General features: G+C 36.4%; 1 protein-coding gene across 2 annotated transcripts in view; it reads left to right on the top strand.

Annotated features, from left to right (window-relative positions):
• Nucleotides 1-36: 36 nt before the first annotated feature.
• LOC135100735 (AP-3 complex subunit delta-1-like) overlaps nt 37-19,195 on the top strand; it is a 28,406-nt gene continuing 9,247 nt past the window's right edge. The window contains exons 1-16 of one of the 2 annotated variants that reach the window (XM_064003939.1): nt 37-245; nt 3,017-3,112; nt 3,350-3,478; nt 4,466-4,606; nt 4,986-5,255; nt 6,238-6,311; nt 6,986-7,035; nt 7,349-7,377; nt 11,499-11,547; nt 16,356-16,501; nt 16,697-16,845; nt 17,102-17,335; nt 17,455-17,617; nt 17,745-17,959; nt 18,282-18,432; nt 18,647-18,794. In XM_064003939.1, the coding sequence (XP_063860009.1) occupies nt 150-245; nt 3,017-3,112; nt 3,350-3,478; nt 4,466-4,606; nt 4,986-5,255; nt 6,238-6,311; nt 6,986-7,035; nt 7,349-7,377; nt 11,499-11,547; nt 16,356-16,501; nt 16,697-16,845; nt 17,102-17,335; nt 17,455-17,617; nt 17,745-17,959; nt 18,282-18,432; nt 18,647-18,794 (2,140 nt within the window). In that variant the 5' untranslated portion in view covers nt 37-149. Of the gene's footprint in view, nt 246-3,016; nt 3,113-3,349; nt 3,479-4,465; nt 4,607-4,985; nt 5,256-6,237; nt 6,312-6,985; nt 7,036-7,327; nt 7,378-11,498; nt 11,548-16,355; nt 16,502-16,696; nt 16,846-17,101; nt 17,336-17,454; nt 17,618-17,744; nt 17,960-18,281; nt 18,433-18,646; nt 18,795-19,195 lie in introns of both variants that reach the window. The other variant, XM_064003938.1, reaches the window with a different exon arrangement.

Here is a 19,195-nt window from a genome sequence, read left to right as displayed (position 1 = left end):
TCACATGACATGTCCCACTCCCTGTGTTGGCCACTCAGCCCACTCCCTGTGGTCCCGAGGTGGCCAGTGACAACAGCTGTGTGGCGGGCGGCGAGCACTGATGAGTGGCGAGTGTTGGGCGGGTGTCCGGCGTGTGTCTTCCCTCAAAAATGGCGTTGAGGAAAGTTAAAGGCAATTTGGAGCGGATGTTTGATAAGAACCTGACTGACTTAGTGAGAGGAATCCGTAACAACAAGGAGAGCGAGGTGAGTGTTGAGAGGCTTCCTGCTGCTGCTGTCTGGCCCGTGTTGTGCCTCAGGTGACATTTGGGGGGGCGGCGCCCTTACCTGCCCCATTCACCCCTCATCCTCACGCTGACCGCTCACCTCTCACACACCACAGCTGGCTGGCTGGCTCACTGCACCACGGATACTCAAAACTGGCTTATATTTTCTGAAGCTGTTTACGTGACACTGCAGCAACATTTTTTTTTTTTTTTTCGTTGGTGGGTGGGTGTAGGAGGGGGAGGGGTTGACTTGTTTCTTCACGTTGATAATATAGCATCACGTGATGACTCTCGATTCATAAAGGATTACTAATGTGTATTGATATTCCTCTTACTGGAGAAAGGAATTTTTGTGCTCGAGTCATCACTAATGGTGCTGCAATAGTGCAGTCATGAGTCGGAAGGCCGCATTTCCCTTCTAAAATCTCCCAACACTTAATCTTGTCTACCATGTGAAGTGTTCCCTTATCACTCACCATACAAGTCAGGGGTTATAGAGAGGAAGGAATCCATGTTAGTCTGTCAGTCATCCTCTTTGTACTGATGTAAGAAGATGCAGGTCATGAAGATCACCTGTATTCCTTATGAAAACAGTACATTCAAGCAGAGGAGATGGATGTCGTATCAGAAAAGGACTTGTCAGGTCTGCATTGTGATGTTCTATGTAGCAACCTAGGATGGGACACATCATCCCAATTAAATCATCTACCGTATTTCCTCACATATAGGTTGAGTTCTTAAGGCCAGATATTTAGGGCTGAAAATTCTTGGAAATTCAGGAATCCAGACATGGTAGGAAGGGCCACTAGCAGCTCTTGGTTTTAGAAATTAGATGTTTATTTACTATGACAGTAAACAAGACAAATTTCTGCTACTTAGTAGTGAAGAAATGTGTTGTGCCTGTAGCAGATAAAAGCTCACAAATATATAATAGACTACTTGACTTACTCTATATTGTGGTTTCTGTGGTCTTTGTTGCAATGCTGAGCACAGGCTTGGTCACCATAGTACATAATCAAAACACCCATAGATTGAAATACACAATAAAAGCCCATTAGAAATTTTAACATTCAGGATATGCATACAGCACCATATTAAAAGTCTTTTGTTTACGTACATCCGTGGTGTAGTGATAGAGAGAGAGAGAGAGAGAGAGAGAGAGAGAGAGAGAGAGAGAGAGAGATATTTATTGGCCTATTCTTCTCTCTCTCTCTCTCTCTCTCTCTCTCTCTCTCTCTCTCTCTCTCTCTCTCTCTCTCTCTCTCACAGCTTAGATGTTCAGAGATTATCAGGAAAAATTAAGTTATTAATAATGGATTTGAGTAGATAGTCTATATAGATAAGGAATAACATCAACCTAAAATCAACCTCTGAAAGACATCATTAATGACCCAGCAAAGGATTCTGCCACCACACCAAGTACCTAGAGCTTGTAAAGAAGAATTTATTAACAGTGCCAAAAACTTTGACAGTGACAGAATTTAACAAAATAACATTCACAACTTTGCCACTATCTAGTCATCAGGTCACACTGACTGATCATGTACAGTCCACTTATGTTTAAATCCAAATTTGTCTGTTTTAGTAAATAGTTGTTGTTTAAATACCATACAAATTTTTGTAGATGGGCTGTTCCAGACTTTTTATAGCACCTTAAAGTTAGAATAATATGTCTGTCAATGAAAAAAAAAAATGTGGACTTTCTCATATAAAGATAAAAAACAAGGCTTCTCTCTAGTAATAGTAAAGTAATGAAAAAAATGTGGACTTTCTCATATAAAGATAAAAAACAAGGCTTCTCTCTAGTAATAGTAAAGTAATGAAAAAAATGTGGACTTTCTCATATAAAGATAAAAAACAAGGCTTCTCTCTAGTAATATTAAATGAGGACTTCCTGAAGATGGTTGTTTGAGTATTGTAATTAATACACAGGTAAAGTAAGAAGACAGGCATGTAGAACTGGATTAACATTGTCAGGGTCCAAGCTAGAGTTCAGCTTCATTAGATAAAGAAAAAAAATCCCACATCAGATGGAGATAGAGGAACATTGATGAAAAATGTAAAAAAAAATTTAGTTGGCCACAGGTAATTGCTCTGTATCAGTATAGAGGAAAATTTACTGGAAAGTACTTCAATGCATCTTTGGTGTCAGTACCAACCTTAATCTGAGAGCATCTTTCTAAGGAAATATTACTCTCATATGTCTTGAATAAATAAAGCACTTTAGGAAGGGCACTATTTTGTCAGACAAGAACATATTACAGTCTATTGTGACTTAAAAAAGAATAATGTTTGAATCATTGGATAAGATTATTAAGTGTAATTGGACTAATGAGTAGTTTCTGCTTTCAATCAGGTATGAAACACTTATCCTTGCCTGGGAGGGAGAGTGGATCTTTGAAGAATAATCAGAAGGGGGAACCTGTCTGTTGGGATCTTATATAATCATCAACCTGTTTACTTGACTATCGGTATTCATTTTTCCCTTTACATAATTCTGCCAGGGGTAAGGGAAAGATTTTTGTCCCCATTCTCCATCAGAAATCAGTGGTCAAAGCTTTATCTTTTTTTATGCATTTATTTATTATTTTCCCTTTGCTAGTAGTGATACACACTCATTAATGAGTGTTCTTTGCACATTTTAATCTCTGCCACTTAGAAAGTATTACTCTCAAATGCTGTTACATATATCCCTCCAATATAATGTACTGTGATGTATAGTTGAGAGTTGATGCAGCATTATCTTTTCAGCCTAAATACATATCACAATGTATGGAAGAGATCAAGACAGAGCTGCGGCAGGACAACCTTGCTGTGAAGGCCAATGCCGTGGCCAAGCTCACCTATGTAAGTAACTGACAGGAAAGTGTCTGTGTTGCTCATGTGAAGCAAAGTTGTGATATTAATGTAGTTGTTGATTTGTCTGAATCTTGATTTAAATTGGGTTAGGTGCCTATTTTATATAATTGAATGTTGAAAGTATTATAGTAATTACTGTTTCATGAGATTTTGAATATAAATTGTGGAATTTTAAATACAAAATTAAATTAGCCAAGAGTATTTTCCGTATTCCTCTCTGCACAGTTACAAATGCTTGGCTACGACATCAGCTGGGCTGGCTTCAATATTATAGAAGTTATGAGTTCCCCAAAATTTACTTACAAGAGAATTGGGTACCTCTCAGCATCCCAGTGCTTTCACCAGGATACTGAGGTGAGTTGTATCCCTTGAATGTTGAATTGTAGTGGTTTGACTATGCTGATGATGAGGATGAGTGATTGTGTGAAGCATCCTGAGTAATTGGTGGATGGAGAAGCACCAATAGGTGACCCAGTGAAGGCATTAGATAAGGTACAGATGTAACCTTTTGATATTATGTATTATTATTAGCCTACATACTTACTGATAATGATGATAAACCAGTGATGAATGATTTATTCATTGTTTTCAGTTTCCTTACCAAATACACCTTCAGTTCTCAATCTTGATTATCTGTATTGTGTTATATGGTGATCTTGATAATAAATTTCTAAAGTAATGGAGGTAGGATTTATACTTACCACATGTGTGTGTGTGTGTGTGTGTGTGTGTGTGTGTGTGTGTACTTAGCTGTATTTACTTAGTGTACAGGGCCTGGGTCTCTGTGTTTATCCAGTCTTTCCTTCACTTGATGCACCTTCCTAGCTTCCATCACTTCTAGTCTGTTTCATATACCTATTTTTATGTACTTCAGTGAGAGAAACTACTGAATGGTCCATCAAATATCCAGCCCCATTTTGTCCCTGCAATAGTATACACCTTGTCAGGTTTTTCCAGTCTTTTTGATAATTTTTATGTGGTATTGTAATGAAGTCCCTTTTTTCAAGTTTTGGCAGTTTCATTTGTCTTTTTTTTTTTTCTGTAAATTGGTTCTCTAACTCTGGCACCATCATAGTTGATATTTATTTATTATTATTTGTTTGAGAGGAATCCTGTATAATCAGAATTAAGATGACTTCTGTTTTGAATGCAACAATGAATTGATAGCACAAATATAAAGGTTTTATGATGTAAGTGCACAGAAATTATAGCTTTCTGGATAACTGTAAACTATTTGTACTGGCTTGGCATTTATGTGTTTTCTTTTTCCAGAAAAAGTGACTATACTGTTATTCTGGTTGTATCTAGCTGGTATAGTAATGAATAACAACATTTTTTCAGGTCCTCATGCTAACGACCAACATGATCCGCAAGGATCTGAATAGTCACAACATGTATGATTCAGGGACGGCCCTCACTGGTCTTGCATGCTTCATCAATGGTGACCTTGCAAGAGATCTGGCCAATGATGTTATGACCCTGGTGAGTCTTGCTGAAGGACCTCACTCATTCTTTCTGCTGTGCCTTGCTTCAAAACAGCAAATCAGAAATACCATTATTCTTAAATCCATAGTCACATATAAAAGATAGTTACATAGCTTGTCGTGTTGTTTGGCTGACTACAGTTTGTGCCAATATATTGTTGATAAAAATTTCATGGGTATGTACTTTATAATGCTCTCAAGATAAATATACATCACAGTGTGTGATGTCCTATTTTATGACTAATACAATGTATACCTACCTACTTAAAACATATGTTAGGATCCAATGGTTATAAGACATTTGTCTTTTAATGTGTTATTTCCATGTAAAGTCAATGAAATTCATTAACAAGAGTGGGCACTGTATTCTCCATCAGCTAGCATCAACCAAGCCTTACCTACGAAAGAAGGCAGTGCTCCTCCTCTACAAAGTGTTCCTTAAGTTTCCTGAGGCTCTGAGGCCAGCCTTCCCTCGCCTCAAGGAGAAGCTGGAGGATCCTGACCCGGGAGTGCAGTCAGCGGCAGTCAATGTGATTTGTGAGCTGGCTCGGAAGAATCCCAAGAACTACCTCAGCCTAGCCCCAGTCTTCTTTAAGCTGATGACCTCCTCTACAAACAACTGGATGCTCATCAAAATTATTAAACTGGTGAGCCACATAATCTTAAGAGAAAAGCTGATGTTGAAATATATTTGAGTTACAGTGAGCATTTGAGTCATGATGAGCATGATTTTAGAAGGGCAAGATATTTTTTGAAAATTTTCTGGCAGATTATAATTTGTTTGTTTTCTTAATATTTACCCAGTGTGGATGATTTATTGATGAGATGCATCCCTGGATGCTAATATCACATATGTAGCAATTTTACCTAAACAGACAAGATTTGAATGCTTGTTTTCTTGTGAGGATGGTGTGGCTTTCACATTTGAGTGTGTGATACTGGTAGTTGAGGTATAATATATAGGATAAAAGACATGAAATTAATATCTTAAAGTACTGTCAGTATTTGATGTAAAAGTAGCTGATATCAACACTCAAGAAATCACACAATACATGTTAATGATGCTGATGTTAGAGTATAGTTCTCCTTGTGTTTTCATCATAGGATTGATTAAAAGGTAAATATTAATAGCTTAGCAGGGATATCTCCTTCTCCAGTTTAAGAGAGTTTTTTACAATTGTGAGCTTCAGCAAAGTCATTAATTTTTGCACTAAAACCAATTTTTTTTTCTCTCTCTCTCTCTCTCTCTCTCTCTCTCTCTCTCTCTCTCTCTCTCTCTCTCTCTCTCTCTCTCTCTCTCTCTCTCTCTCTCTCTCTCTCTCTCTCATCTGTCTGTGATGATTGAGTCACATCAGTTTGGGGTGCTCACTAGCATTGAACCCAAACTAGGCAGGAGGTTGAGTGAGCCCCTCATTGAAATCATCAGCAGGTATTGAGACTCTCTAGCTGTAGTATGCCTTCGAACCCTTACATTTGTTTGTATGATACACATCTGGTATTTCCAATTGTTGTTGAATAGTTTTTATCAGCTACTTTCCTCCTAAGAAAAAAGTATATGTTGCCGTGTATTGATCTGTAGCTGTAGCTTATGAGAATTGCTGCTTGTAAGAGTTGTGTTTCTCTTAACAGTTTGGTGCCCTCACTCCACTAGAACCCAGATTAGGCAAGAAGCTCATAGAACCTCTCACAAATCTGATACACAGGTAAATATATATGTTTCTGTAGTTTTCATAGAATAGCCTACACTTTAGTAATTAGAGCACACCAGATTCTTTCTTCTGTTTCAATATTTGGTGTCATTTAAGTGAATATAATTTGATTTTGTATTTGTGTAGATTGCTTCTGTAGTCTGAATTGTTGGCCTTGCCCTTTAAAGTATATTGTAAAGTTGTACCTCAGTGTGATGATGTCAGTGACACTAGACACTAGACCGAGTGCCACTATTTAGTTCAATGACAAGACACTTATGCATTCACAAACCATGTAATGTTCTTGTGGTATGAAGTGCCCATAAATTTAGATCTTTTACAGCTTGAAGTCCAGGGATGGATTACACTTCTCTCTTCCTTCTTGCATCTCCATCTCCTTTTTTCACTACATAAACTTCTAAAGCATGGTCTGTGATTGCTAATAAATGCATGATATAGTTGTGTAGCAATAAACACAACATATTGATTCAAGTTTAATGAATTCAAACTAAGTTGTTTTTTGTCTTGAACAAAGTTTTTATGTATATTGATTTTTGTCAAACATAAAAGAATATTTTCTTACAAAACCAGTGCTTAGTGCCAGGTTAAATATTGATAGTAATTACTTGAAAGATATCAACATTAATCAGTTTTAAGAATTTTCTGATGAGTATTGTCTTCACCTGCAGCACGTCAGCCATGTCTCTGTTGTATGAGTGCATCAACACCGTCATTGCCGGTAGGTGTGCCTGGGGCTGGCGGGGCATTGCTGGGTGTAGTGTGGTAATGTTGTACCTTGTTGGGGATTGTTAGCTGCAGTGATGTCTTGTATATTGCACTTGTTGTTTTGAAAGTAAAATAGCTTAAAGGGTTTTAATTAATTTAAACCCTAATAGTATACTCCTGAAAACATGGGCAATTGTTTTGTTTTTTAGAGAGTACAGTAAGTTTGTGACTTACTCAATACTGCCAACTATGATATTTTGTGTGTACTGACATGTTTTTCTTTCTCTCCCCATGTTCGCTCACAGTGCTCATTTCTATTTCTTCAGGGATGCCCAACCACAACGCCTCCATTCAGGTACACTCAGAGCAGTGTTTGTCTTGTCTGGTGTGGGGAAGAGTGGTGCTTGGGGTTCCTGAGCTCATTGAAATAAGCTACTCAAAGTTGAAGAATTTATGAATGCAAGTAGCCATTTTCTCACAAGGTGGCAGGTCTTGTTCATAAATAATGAACATGTATCATATCTGTCATAAATTTATGGCCCCTGCAATTTTTAAGTAACAATGTAAAATCTTTTATTATAAAATGGCTTTTCATTTATTTGAACTCAGGAACTTCAAAAATATTGTCTTTGCTTTATGATGTTTCATATACTTCAGTGTACCTCCAACATGGATTTCTTCTATCCAGATTTTATTGCACATTTGCTCAAGTGTTTATCAAGATTTCTTGTTAGATTTGAAAAGCTTGAGTATGTAGATACACACCATATGCCACACATCCTGGGATGACTGGGTTGCTGAGTGCATCACACAGCAGTACAGACCATAGTGTGATGGGCAGTGGGTTGCCACATCCCTATGCATTTAATAACCTCAGCCTTTTTATTTTATTTTATTTATTTTTTTAAGTTAACTGCTTTGCATATCATTATTTGTTAGTTTATTGTGTAACTACTTGATAACTTTGATATATCCACAAACATCTTATGTCTGGTTTTCATGAAAATGGCTTGTCTCACAAGTTAACACAATATTCATTGAGTTGTAGTTTGGCACACAAGGCACTTCATAAAGAATCTCTCTCTCTCTCTCTCTCTCTCTCTCTCTCTCTCTCTCTCTCTCTCTCTCTCTCTCTCTCTCTCTCTCTCTCTCTCTCTCTCTCTCTCTCTCTCTCTCTCTCTCTCTCTCTCTCTCTCTCTCTCTCTGAAATCTGAAATTTACTGCAGTGCATAACTAAGGTTTTGTGCTGTGGAAAGTACAATACCCATGTTGGAGGAGAACTATATATGAATGTCATAGAGTGTGATGTGTTGGACTTTCATCATCTGTTTTACATGATCAGCATATAAAACAGATTTTTGATAATGGGTAGAAAACACAACGTATAATTTTCCTGTTTCAGCAAATGTTTGAAATTCACATTTTTTTCTAGTCAGCAATTATTTTTCAAGGTGGAGGTAGCCTACTTGGTTGCTTTGCTTTTTTAGCACTGCTTCTGTGTTACAACATATTTCTTTTGTCATTGTTATCATTATTGTAGGAAATGTCTTAGCGGACACTCTCTGGTTATCCTTTCTAATTATTATCACATTTCTGCCTCTTCTCATTTATTAGAAACCATTAAATCCTATTTTGGTTTTAATATATGTGCCTGAGGTGTGTTCATATGGATTCTATCACAATTTGTGTTTTTTTTATTTAGGTGTATTTCAACATGTTGACAACAAAAATACAAGCTGTAGTACAGTCAGGCAGAAATTATATTTTGTCAAAATATTTGGGGACCTGATTACTCTTTATCAGTTTGTCTGTTCTGATAACCAGAGTTACAAGCATAACATCCCATGGAAATTTAGTGAACATACAGATCATCTTAAATGTGTGTTGAATTCTTTATTTCATAAATTTGAAACATTTATATCATGGTTGTCAAAAAATGTTGTAGGTCATTGCTTTGATTAACCTAAAGTTAAATCCAGCTGTTTGATTTGGCTTTCTTTTAAATTACATCTGATATCCAGTCATGTCATGCAACCAAATTCCACCATTACATTTTTTCTTCAATTATGATATATTCTTTGACATGCTTGTATTTCTTTAAACTTTCTTTGTTAAGGGTTTGATCTCTCATTTCCCACACCCACATCATGGTTTCGAGTGCTGAATTTTAATTTTTCAAAATTCACATATTAGCGCATGCACAGATACATAGATAACCAATTCAAATGTAATTGACTTGTTGTTACAAGTTTTGAGCATCAGTAGTCTTGTAAATAGCTTTTGCATGCTAATGTTGTTTGTGTGTTTTGGGTGTAGTGTTTTATATGTGCTTGAGTGTTGAGCTCATCCAAGAGCAGCCCTTGTTCCTCCTGTAATGCTGGGTGCTGTTGTTACATCAGAGGAGGCCTGAAGCAGTAACACTGGCTGTACCCTTCCTTCTGGTGAAGTATTAATCATCATTTCATGTTGTAGCAGGTTGTGTGATGTTGAAATGTAAATTATTATTAACCCTTTTTATTAATATGAAGCATGTGGTTTAAACTGAAGAAATTTCTAACAGTTATGGCATTATGGGAATAATGCATGAAGGCAGTCTTTGGTATAGTAATACTGTTTTGTACATGCTTCTGGTTGAAGAAACAGTTAACACTGAAGTCAAAGGAAAATATTGGATAATGAATATTAACACAATATTTACATATGAAGTCTGATCAGAAGTACCCAACCTTAGGCCAGAGTACAAGAGATGCCTTACTTTTCTTTCCTAACTCAGATTTCATTCAGAGTGTATCCCCTTATGACACACCCAGCCAATCACCACCCATTGCTGGAAACATTCTGGAGGTCCAGTTCTAGTGTATTATGACATTCTGCATGATAATTTCTTGGCTCCTAGATCAGGACCCTTTCAACCCTTTCTGCACCATCTTCAGTTTAGAGATTTCAGAACATTATATGAATAAATAGATGCAAGCCCATTCCAATAAAGTGTGTATAAGAGTAAATTTCTCTCTCTCTCTCTCTCTCTCTCTCTCTCTCTCTCTCTCTCTCTCTCTCTCTCTCTCTCTCTCTCTCTCTCTCTCTCTCTCTCTCTCTCTCTCTCTTTTACATTCCCCAACATACAGCCTTCCTATTTAAATGCATCATTTTATTTTCATGCCCTTATCATCTCACTCTACGAGTGAGATGATGTGCCTAAACCATCTCAGGCATTTTATTTATCTTTCCCTTACCCACGATTCACTCTTTCCTTTGCCATATTATCAGACTTCCCCACAGAACACAGAATACTGTAATCATCCATGCTGTACTCACACCACTAGCATCTCTTGCAACAGTTATCTACCACTGATTCCACCATAGATCTTAAAGTTTTGTTACACATCTGCATTTCACTTGTGCATGGTAGTGTTTGAACTGTTTTGCTGTCCTAGTAGTTAGAATGTTTTTTCTTTTTATTGTTGTTGTTTTTGTTATTATTGTTGTTGTTATTTTTTTTTTCATTATTATTATTACAATTATTATTATTATTATTATTATTATTATTATTATTATTATTATTATTATTATTGTTATTATATTAACTGTGATGACGTTTCTCCCTTATTTTTTTTTTATTTATATACTTTTTTATTTTTTTATTGATTCATCAATTTTATTTATTAATTAATTGATTAATTTATTTGTTATTTTTAAAGGCATTCTTTCTTACCTCTTCTTTGATGTGTCCATACTTGCATAGAATGGAACCATGATATTTAAGCTTGTTCACTTCTTTTATTAACTGTGTGGTCACTTGCACCACTCCTGTCTCTTATTTGATGTTGCATAGATCTAGAAAATAATTTATTGCTATTTAACTCTTTTTTTTTCACAACTAATATCTTACTTATGCCCACATTCACTTCCAGCTTTCTGTTATCACAATATTGAAATTATTTAATAAATTTTGCTGGTCATAATCACATTATTATAAGCATTGCATCTTTAGATATCATCATGTATTATCTTCATTCTAGCATTACAAACCTTAACTTTTTATTTTTCAATACACCATCAATGTGTTAGCTGATTAAAGAACCAGGATGACATTAGTCGTCCCTGGCATACTCCTCCAGGTATTCTGAATCCTACACCTTCACTTGCATGTGGTGTATTGCCAGAATTAACTCCCTTCTGAAAATCACGAACATTATTTTTCATCCCTCATCATGATATTAACTTGGCCCTCACATCCATAAGCAGTGTAGATAGTTTCCTATGGGGTTCCTTTGCTTCTTTTTCTTTGTTGAATGTGGATCCCATTCTGTGTAGCAAGGGGCTGCTATGTGATGTCTGTAAGGCTTGGAGTGAGTGGAAGGAATGCTGGTATTTGCTGAATTATCATCATTTAAATGAGGTCTTTATTCTGGGATAACTGTGATCTTGGACAGACCATTTACAACAGAGTTGATGCTTTCCTTTTTTTTTTTACAGTTGTGTGTGCAGAAGCTGAGGATCCTCATAGAAGATTCAGATCAGAACTGTAAGTACATCATGTTTTTACATATAAATATTGTATGTATATATATATATATATATATATATATATATATATATATATATATATATATATATATATATATATATATATATATATATATATATATATATATATATATAAACACACACCCACACACACACACACACACACACAGTGGTACCTCATGATTCAAACTTAATTGGTTCTTTTGGGATGTTTGAATTGGGAAGCAATATATCCCATTCAAATTGTGGGGACACCATGGTACAGTGGGACCGTGCGCTTTGGGGGCCAAGTGGTCATCAGGCGCATGGGTTCGAATCCTGGCTACGGTCCAAGGGTAGGAAGGGCATCCACTTGGGGGAACTGTTCCCAAATGCCAAATCCAAAGTCCTTCGTCAGGAGGCACCGACTAAGCCCTGACAGACTAGGGAAACTAGATGAAAAGTTGAAAGACATATCCCATTCAAATGAATGTAAAAAGAATTAATCCGCTCCAGGTCCCAAAATCTCCCCTCCTCCCGGTTTTTTTTATGGGTTTATGTTGTGTACTAAGCATAGAATTGAATGAAAATAGCCTAAATTATATATATAAAAAAATACAATAAAAGAAAACATGAAGTACCGTACATTTTGGCATATAAGACGGCACTTGAATCATCCTAAAAAAAGAAAAAGTTGGTCATCCTGTAAATCAGATACAAAAACAGTGACCTTAAAGTTTTATGCAAAATACCGTTGTAAATAAACACCAACCTCAAAATGATCAGTCATTGAAACTTCCTGGCATTTTCAGTCTTGAAAACAGTTGTAGTGTACACAATTTTTATTTGGCACTAAAATTCTCTCTCTCTCTCTCTCTCTCTCTCTCTCTCTCTCTCTCTCTCTCTCTCTCTCTCTCTCTCTCTCTCTCTCTCTCTCTCTCTCTCTCTCTCTCTCTCTCTCTCTCTCTCTCTCTCTCTCTCTCTCTCTCTCTCTCTCTCTCTCTCTCTCTCTCTCTCTCTGTGTGTGTGTGTGTGTGTGTGTGTGTGTGTGTGTGTGTGTGTGTGTGTGTGTGTGTGTGTGAAAATAAGAACAATCCTGAGAATTGCTAAGTAAAATGAAACTGATAGAAAATGAAAATGGAATTATAGGAGTGAGAAAGAATGAAGTGAAGATGACATGAATAAGGGGGAGAGAGAATGAGGCATCACTTACTTGTCCCTCATCTCTTACATAGCAGGAAGAGGGGAGGTGATAAGGAGGGAGGTTTGAGACAGGAAGGTAGAGGAAAGAAACAATGGGAGGAAGGGACATGTGAGGGAAGAGAGTACATGGGGCAAGGAAGTGGAGGAGAGAGAGAGAGAGAAGAGGCAGTGTGGGTGGGATAGATAGATAGAGGGAGGGAGGGATGGGAGAGAGGGCCAAGGGAGGGAAGGGGAAGGAGGGGAAGAGAGGGAGGAGGAGGAACGTTAGAGGGACTGATGAGTGGCATCAAGTCACTTGAATGGATGTTTGTGTTGGAATTAAAGGACAATGTTCAAATTGAAGGACAAAATTTGTTTGCCAACCTTGTTGGAATTGGGAGTTGTTTGAATTGAAGGACGTTCGAATCACAAGTTGCGTGTTTGTGTGTGTGTTAGTGTGTGTGTGTGTGTGTGTGTGTATATATATATATATATATATATATATATATATATATATATATATATATATATATATATATATATATATATATTTAAATTATTTATTTGTTTATATAAAACAGATTGTATATTCATCTATACATTTATATACTCAAGTACATTTGTACATATGAATTAGGCATTGTAATGTGTATTACCCATCAATCTTGGTTAATTAGATTTATATCAGTACTTTTCATATACAAGAAGAGCCAATTAGATGTATGCTATAATACTTTCCAACCCCATTTGTAAATGAACCACAAAAATTACCAGGAAATTTTCTCTTGAATCGTGTTACACACTACATTTTTTTCATAATGACAATGTGATGAAAAATAGTTGTTATAATGGCTAGCTCAGTCTGTTCACAATTAAGAAGTTCCTTAACCAGGCAGATATCACTTTGGTTTTGTCTCCTCCATACTGTAGGCTCAGTGCCCTTGGTGGAGAGTAAATAATTGATGTAAGTCAAGTTATGACCTTGCAATGTGGTAGGAGTAACAGACCAGCAGTTCTGCCCTTGTGTATGTGCTTAGAGTCTTGTGCCAGCAAAAAGCTGATGATTTTATCTTGCCATAGGTCAGAGTTATGTGAGTGTGCCTGTGTGTGTGTGTGTGTGTGTGTGGGTGGGTGGGTGGGTGGTTGCAGGAAATTACTACAGAGGGTCCATGTCACAACCATGGAATGAAACAAGCAGGCAAAGCATTAGAAAATAATGTGATAATTCCCCTAACCCTGGCTGACTGATCCTCAGGCAATGCAAGACCATGTAGATTGGTTATAGAATACTGAGCGACTGCAAATGCATCAATACTTACTGCCATACTGGCCTTTTGTGAACAGTGCACTCATCTAAACAGGACACATAAGAGAAGGAACCTTAATATTTTTAACAGATGTAGAATCTTATCAAATAATCTAATATGTATAAAACATATTACTTACACAGTAAGTAAAAAGATCACTTGTATGGGGGAAGATCATTAAAGGAAATCTGTTCGGAGATCTCAGAAATAAAGAATCTGTGAAGATAGTTGTATAGATAATCTTTAGGATACAGCTGTAGGTACGGATCATGATAACCATATTTATTGACTTAGTTTATAAGTCAGTAATGGAATATCCTTTCCTTGTATTATAATTTATTTTGTTGAATTAGTATTGATGTATCATATCCTAGTACCCTTATCACTTAGTATTGTTAATTTATCAAATCCATGTAAATATTTTTTACCACAGGATAAACACAAGCTGTAGAAAAGCATGCGTCCCTTTTCCTTTGAAGAAATTCTTAACGTCAAACTTTTCCTGGGTAGAATTCCAATAAAAATTAATTTAAACATGTGTTCAGAACTGAGTTATATCTCCACTGTGCATTTTCTCTCACAGTACCCCTGTAGTAGACCTCCAATCCTCCAGGTGCAAACTATACAGTGCAAAGTCTGGAATCAGCCAGGTGCAGACTATATACTTTGCATTTAGCATTTGTTTATGTACCTCATCATGTGTGCTGTGAAACTGCTTTCATAACAACTGTGGCTTATTACACTACTCAGTGTTAGAAATAGGGTTGTATATTCTCAAGTTCAGTAAGAGTGTATATGTTTGTGTGTGTGTATGTGCTTGTGTGTGTGAAGAAGTGACTAATCACTACCTCCTCAGCTGGTAATTTTCTTCTCTTCTCTTGTACTCTTTAGTAGATGCTCAGAAAGACAAAGTAGGTGTGTGCTAGACTTACCATCTGTTTTATATATTGTTTGTTTAATATAGTCATGCATGTTTATTTTTGTAGAAAATAACATGTGAATATTTTCAACAGATAATGAGCATGAATATTTGGACATGTTTTTATGGATTTTTTTTTTTCTCCATATTCCTTGAAAATGATTGTCAGCTACTTAGGTGTGTGTGTGTGTGTGTGTGTGTGTGTGTGTGTGTGTGTGTGTGTGTGTGTGTGTGTGTGTGTGTGTGTGTGTGTGTGTGTGTGTGTGTACCTTTGTGTCCATTGTTATCTTTTTACTTGTAACACTTGTAGTTTCATAAAAGAGCATGGTGTATATATATATATATATATATATATATATATATATATATATATATATATATATATATATATATATATATATATATATATATAATGTATGTATGTGTATAAACAATTTTAAAATTTTTATATTAAAATTCCACTAAACTTAAGTCTCAGTTTTATTTTGATTATCTTAAGTAATATGTCAATCTAAGTGTAATTCATTTTATCTAAGATAGATGTTGCCCATCTTGAAACAGTGAGGTAAGGTTGTGTGTGTCTCACTGGAGTCAATAATTAAAAAGGCAAAGGCACACGTAATTGTGTTGTATCCTTCTTAGCTTGAAGAAATTAGACTAATAATATGGTTAGCTTGTTCACCTCAGTAGGGAAAACTTCAGGGTGGATATCCCTCTTCATATAGGTACTACTTAAGCTGGTCTCTGAAGAACTTAACTCCTCTGGCTGTGTAGCCTTCCCTTAGTGTGATCAGTGAAGATTGATTTATAACCCACTAGAGGTGTATGGGCTAAGATTATGTCTTTATCATAAGGAATGTAAGCATGTGGTGGCCTTATCTATGCAACTCCCTTTCATTGGAGTTTCAGCTCATTATATAAATAGAAGAATATTTATTATTAATATTCCACTCACAGATACTTCTTTTAAATCAGCTCATTTTGACTGATATAAATACAAAGAAATGGGAAAATGTAATGATACATGATGGTGACAGCAAGTCATGAGAAATATTATATTGTTGAAAGTTTGTGTGTGTGTGTGTGTGTGTGTGTAACAAAATCCAGAAAAGTTTTACAAAGTCTAGAACACTTCACCTGTCCAGCATAATGGATAAGAGATTCTCATACTGTAGCAGTTCAGGCTATTGCGTATTTAGTTTACAGAGATGCACAGCAGAATATTTTGTTACTACAGATATGCTCTTTCAGTGGCTAGTTTTCTTATCTACTTCCTGCCCTTCACTTTTTTTTCTTTTCACTTTTTGTAGGATGATGGGCAGTTAACTAGTTAACTAGAGTAAGAGCATCTTTTTTGCTGCCAGTTATCTTATTTAGTCTTGATTTGACTTTTTTTTTTTTTTTTATTGCCATTCACAGTGAAGTACTTGGGTCTGCTTGCTATGTCAAAAATCTTGAAGACTCACCCAAAGTCTGTTCAGGCACACAAAGATCTTGTGCTGCAATGCCTTGATGACAAAGATGAGTCAATACGGCTGAGGGCCCTTGATCTGCTCTATGGTATGGTAAGTGTCCTGCTTCTGTCAATGAAATAGGCTATTGAGAATGTTATTTCCCCATTATCTTCTGAAGTATAATCTTAAAGTAAACTTTTTATTATATTTGTTTTTTGTAAGTATCCTGGGAAAAGAAAGGCATGGACCCCAATACATATATAATTTCTTGCACATGTTAACTTGTTCACTGTTGACGTACTTCAGGTGACCAAAAAGACTGTGATGGAGATAGTTCGCCGCCTCATGACACACATGGACCGTGCTGAGGGCACCATGTACAGAGATGAATTGCTCCAGAAGATCATTCTCATCTGTTCCCAAAACAACTTCCAGTATATTACAAACTTCGAATGGTAAGTTTATGAATAATGATTCATGAGATATTTGTGAGAGTGTGCATATGTGTTTTATAGGACAGAGTCAGCCTTGTTATGTCCCATTTTTCCCCCAGCTTTAAAAGAGACCACATGAATATTTTCCTTTCAAGATGTATTCAGGAAATAGTGAAGTTACTGCTAATTGCACATAATAATTTATTTGTAGCATAGGTCAGCATATAATAAATATCTTCATGAAATATTTCAAACAACATTGCATCCATTCTTTCAGGTATATAAGTGTGCTGGTGGAGTTATGCCGCATGGAGGGAACACAGCACGGGGGACTGATTGCCAACCAGCTCATGGACGTGGCTATCAGGGTGGTGGCTGTGCGGGAATTTACAGTGGGTCAGATGGCTCTCTTGCTGGACAATGCACATGTTATTGTGGGTCCTGCTGCTGCTAGATCCTCCATAGCTGAAGTTCTTTATGCAGCTGCATGGATCTGTGGAGAGTTTTCACAGTGAGTATTTGTTACTTACTATTTATTTACTTAAAAGGATGTATGGTATCAACTTTTATTAGTATATTTATCAAAATTATTTTTATTTATTCATTTACCTGTTTTTTCCATTTCCCTAGATTGTTGGCAAACCCCAAGGCCACCCTGGAGTCCATGGTGCGAGGGAAGGTGGTCTCCCTACCCGGCCACATCCAGGCTATCTACGTGCACAACATGCTCAAGCTGTATGCCCATATTATAGCCACAGCTGAGGAGGAGGATGACACTGAGATGATAGAGGAGGTGTGCTTGACATATTTTTATTGTAATCTCCCGAGAAATTAAAAGTGGAGCAAATGGAATAGGTTTATTATGATCTAACAGAGATAAAGATGTTCCAGAGTTATAAAATATACATTTTGCTATCCAGGTAACCAACCTTTTATTGGAGCGTCTGCCCGTATTGGTGTCATCAGGTGACCTGGAGGTGCAGGAGCGAGCCTCATGCATCGTGCACATTGTAACCTACGTGCAGAAATGCCACAAGAATGGAGATAAAGTAGGGGCTGATTTAGCTCTCCTCATGATGGGTGAACTTAATCCAGTGGCTCCTAAGGCTCAGAAGAAGGTTCCTTTACCAGATGGGTGAGTGCAAATACATTTCAGCAAAGTTACAACATTGGCATAAGAAGATAGTGTTTATTTTGCAGAGGCCTTCTTTCTCTGGTAATTTGCACATCATCAATGTTGGTTTGTTCATTTATCAGTTTATTTATTTATTTATTTATTTTATTGTATTTGTGTATTTAGTTGTTTTGTTCATCACTTAAATGTGATGTGATTATATAGGATAATAGAGTTGTCTCATGAGGAAAGATCATGAAACTCATTGTTTTGGAATAGAGAAATATATTTTATTTTTATTATATTTATTCTTCCAAGATGAAATGAGCTTTGTTTCATTTAGGCTGGACTTGGATGTGTGGCTTAATGACCCGCCCTCAGAGAGTGAAGAGGAGGATGATGAAGTGTACAGGAAGGATATCTTTGTTAAAGCTGACTCCTCTTCCAAGCACAAAAAAGAGAAATATGAACCATCAGAGGAAGAGCTACAAAGAGTATGTATAACATGTATATAAGATTTAGTTATGTAAGCATTTATTGTCTTTTAATCATAGAAAATTATGTTAATACAAAATAGTTAATTGATCCATTGTGGTGTTTCTTCATCATTATGAAATAGCGAGCTTTGGATGAATGAAATCAGTAAAATATTAAGTGAGCTGAATGATGGATGTGGTTCTTACTGGGTTTCTTATTTTCTTTTGTCAGTTACGAGATGTACGCAAAGCAGAGCAGGCCAACAATCCATACTATGTGAAGTCTCCAGCTAATGTCAATACTTTACCACAGCACCTTGTTAAAGCAGAAGACATACCAATAGAAAACTTGTATATGAATGTTCCTTTGAAGATACAAGGTAAATTGACAAGTCCCTTTGATAGAGTTTCGGAGAGAGAGAGAGAGAGAGAGAGAGAGAGAGAGAGAGAGAGAGAGAGAGAGAGAGAGAGAGAGGATATGCTAGAAGATGTACTGAGATTATTTGTGAGTCACATTCAACAAGGTTAATTATTTTTATTAAAAGTACCAGGATTTTTAACTGAGAGAAAAGCATGCTAGATATGTCACTACTTCTCCTGTAACACAACTCGGTGGGAAGATCGTGATTTTTTATTGTGGTTTGATATTCCATGTTGATAGTGTAGAATTGATTACTTTAGCATTCATCTCCACATTATTTATCTAACTTTTGTTTCATGTCTTTTATATTGTCCATGTCTTTGTCCTTTTTGTCTCCAACAATATACACTTGAGGAATAG

Source organism: Scylla paramamosain, chromosome 5 (genome assembly GCF_035594125.1).
Source record: "Scylla paramamosain isolate STU-SP2022 chromosome 5, ASM3559412v1, whole genome shotgun sequence".
In the NCBI taxonomy this organism is placed as follows: domain Eukaryota; kingdom Metazoa; phylum Arthropoda; class Malacostraca; order Decapoda; family Portunidae; genus Scylla; species Scylla paramamosain.
Note: the sequence above shows the minus strand (reverse complement) of the source record. Positions and strands in the feature narration are given on the sequence as shown.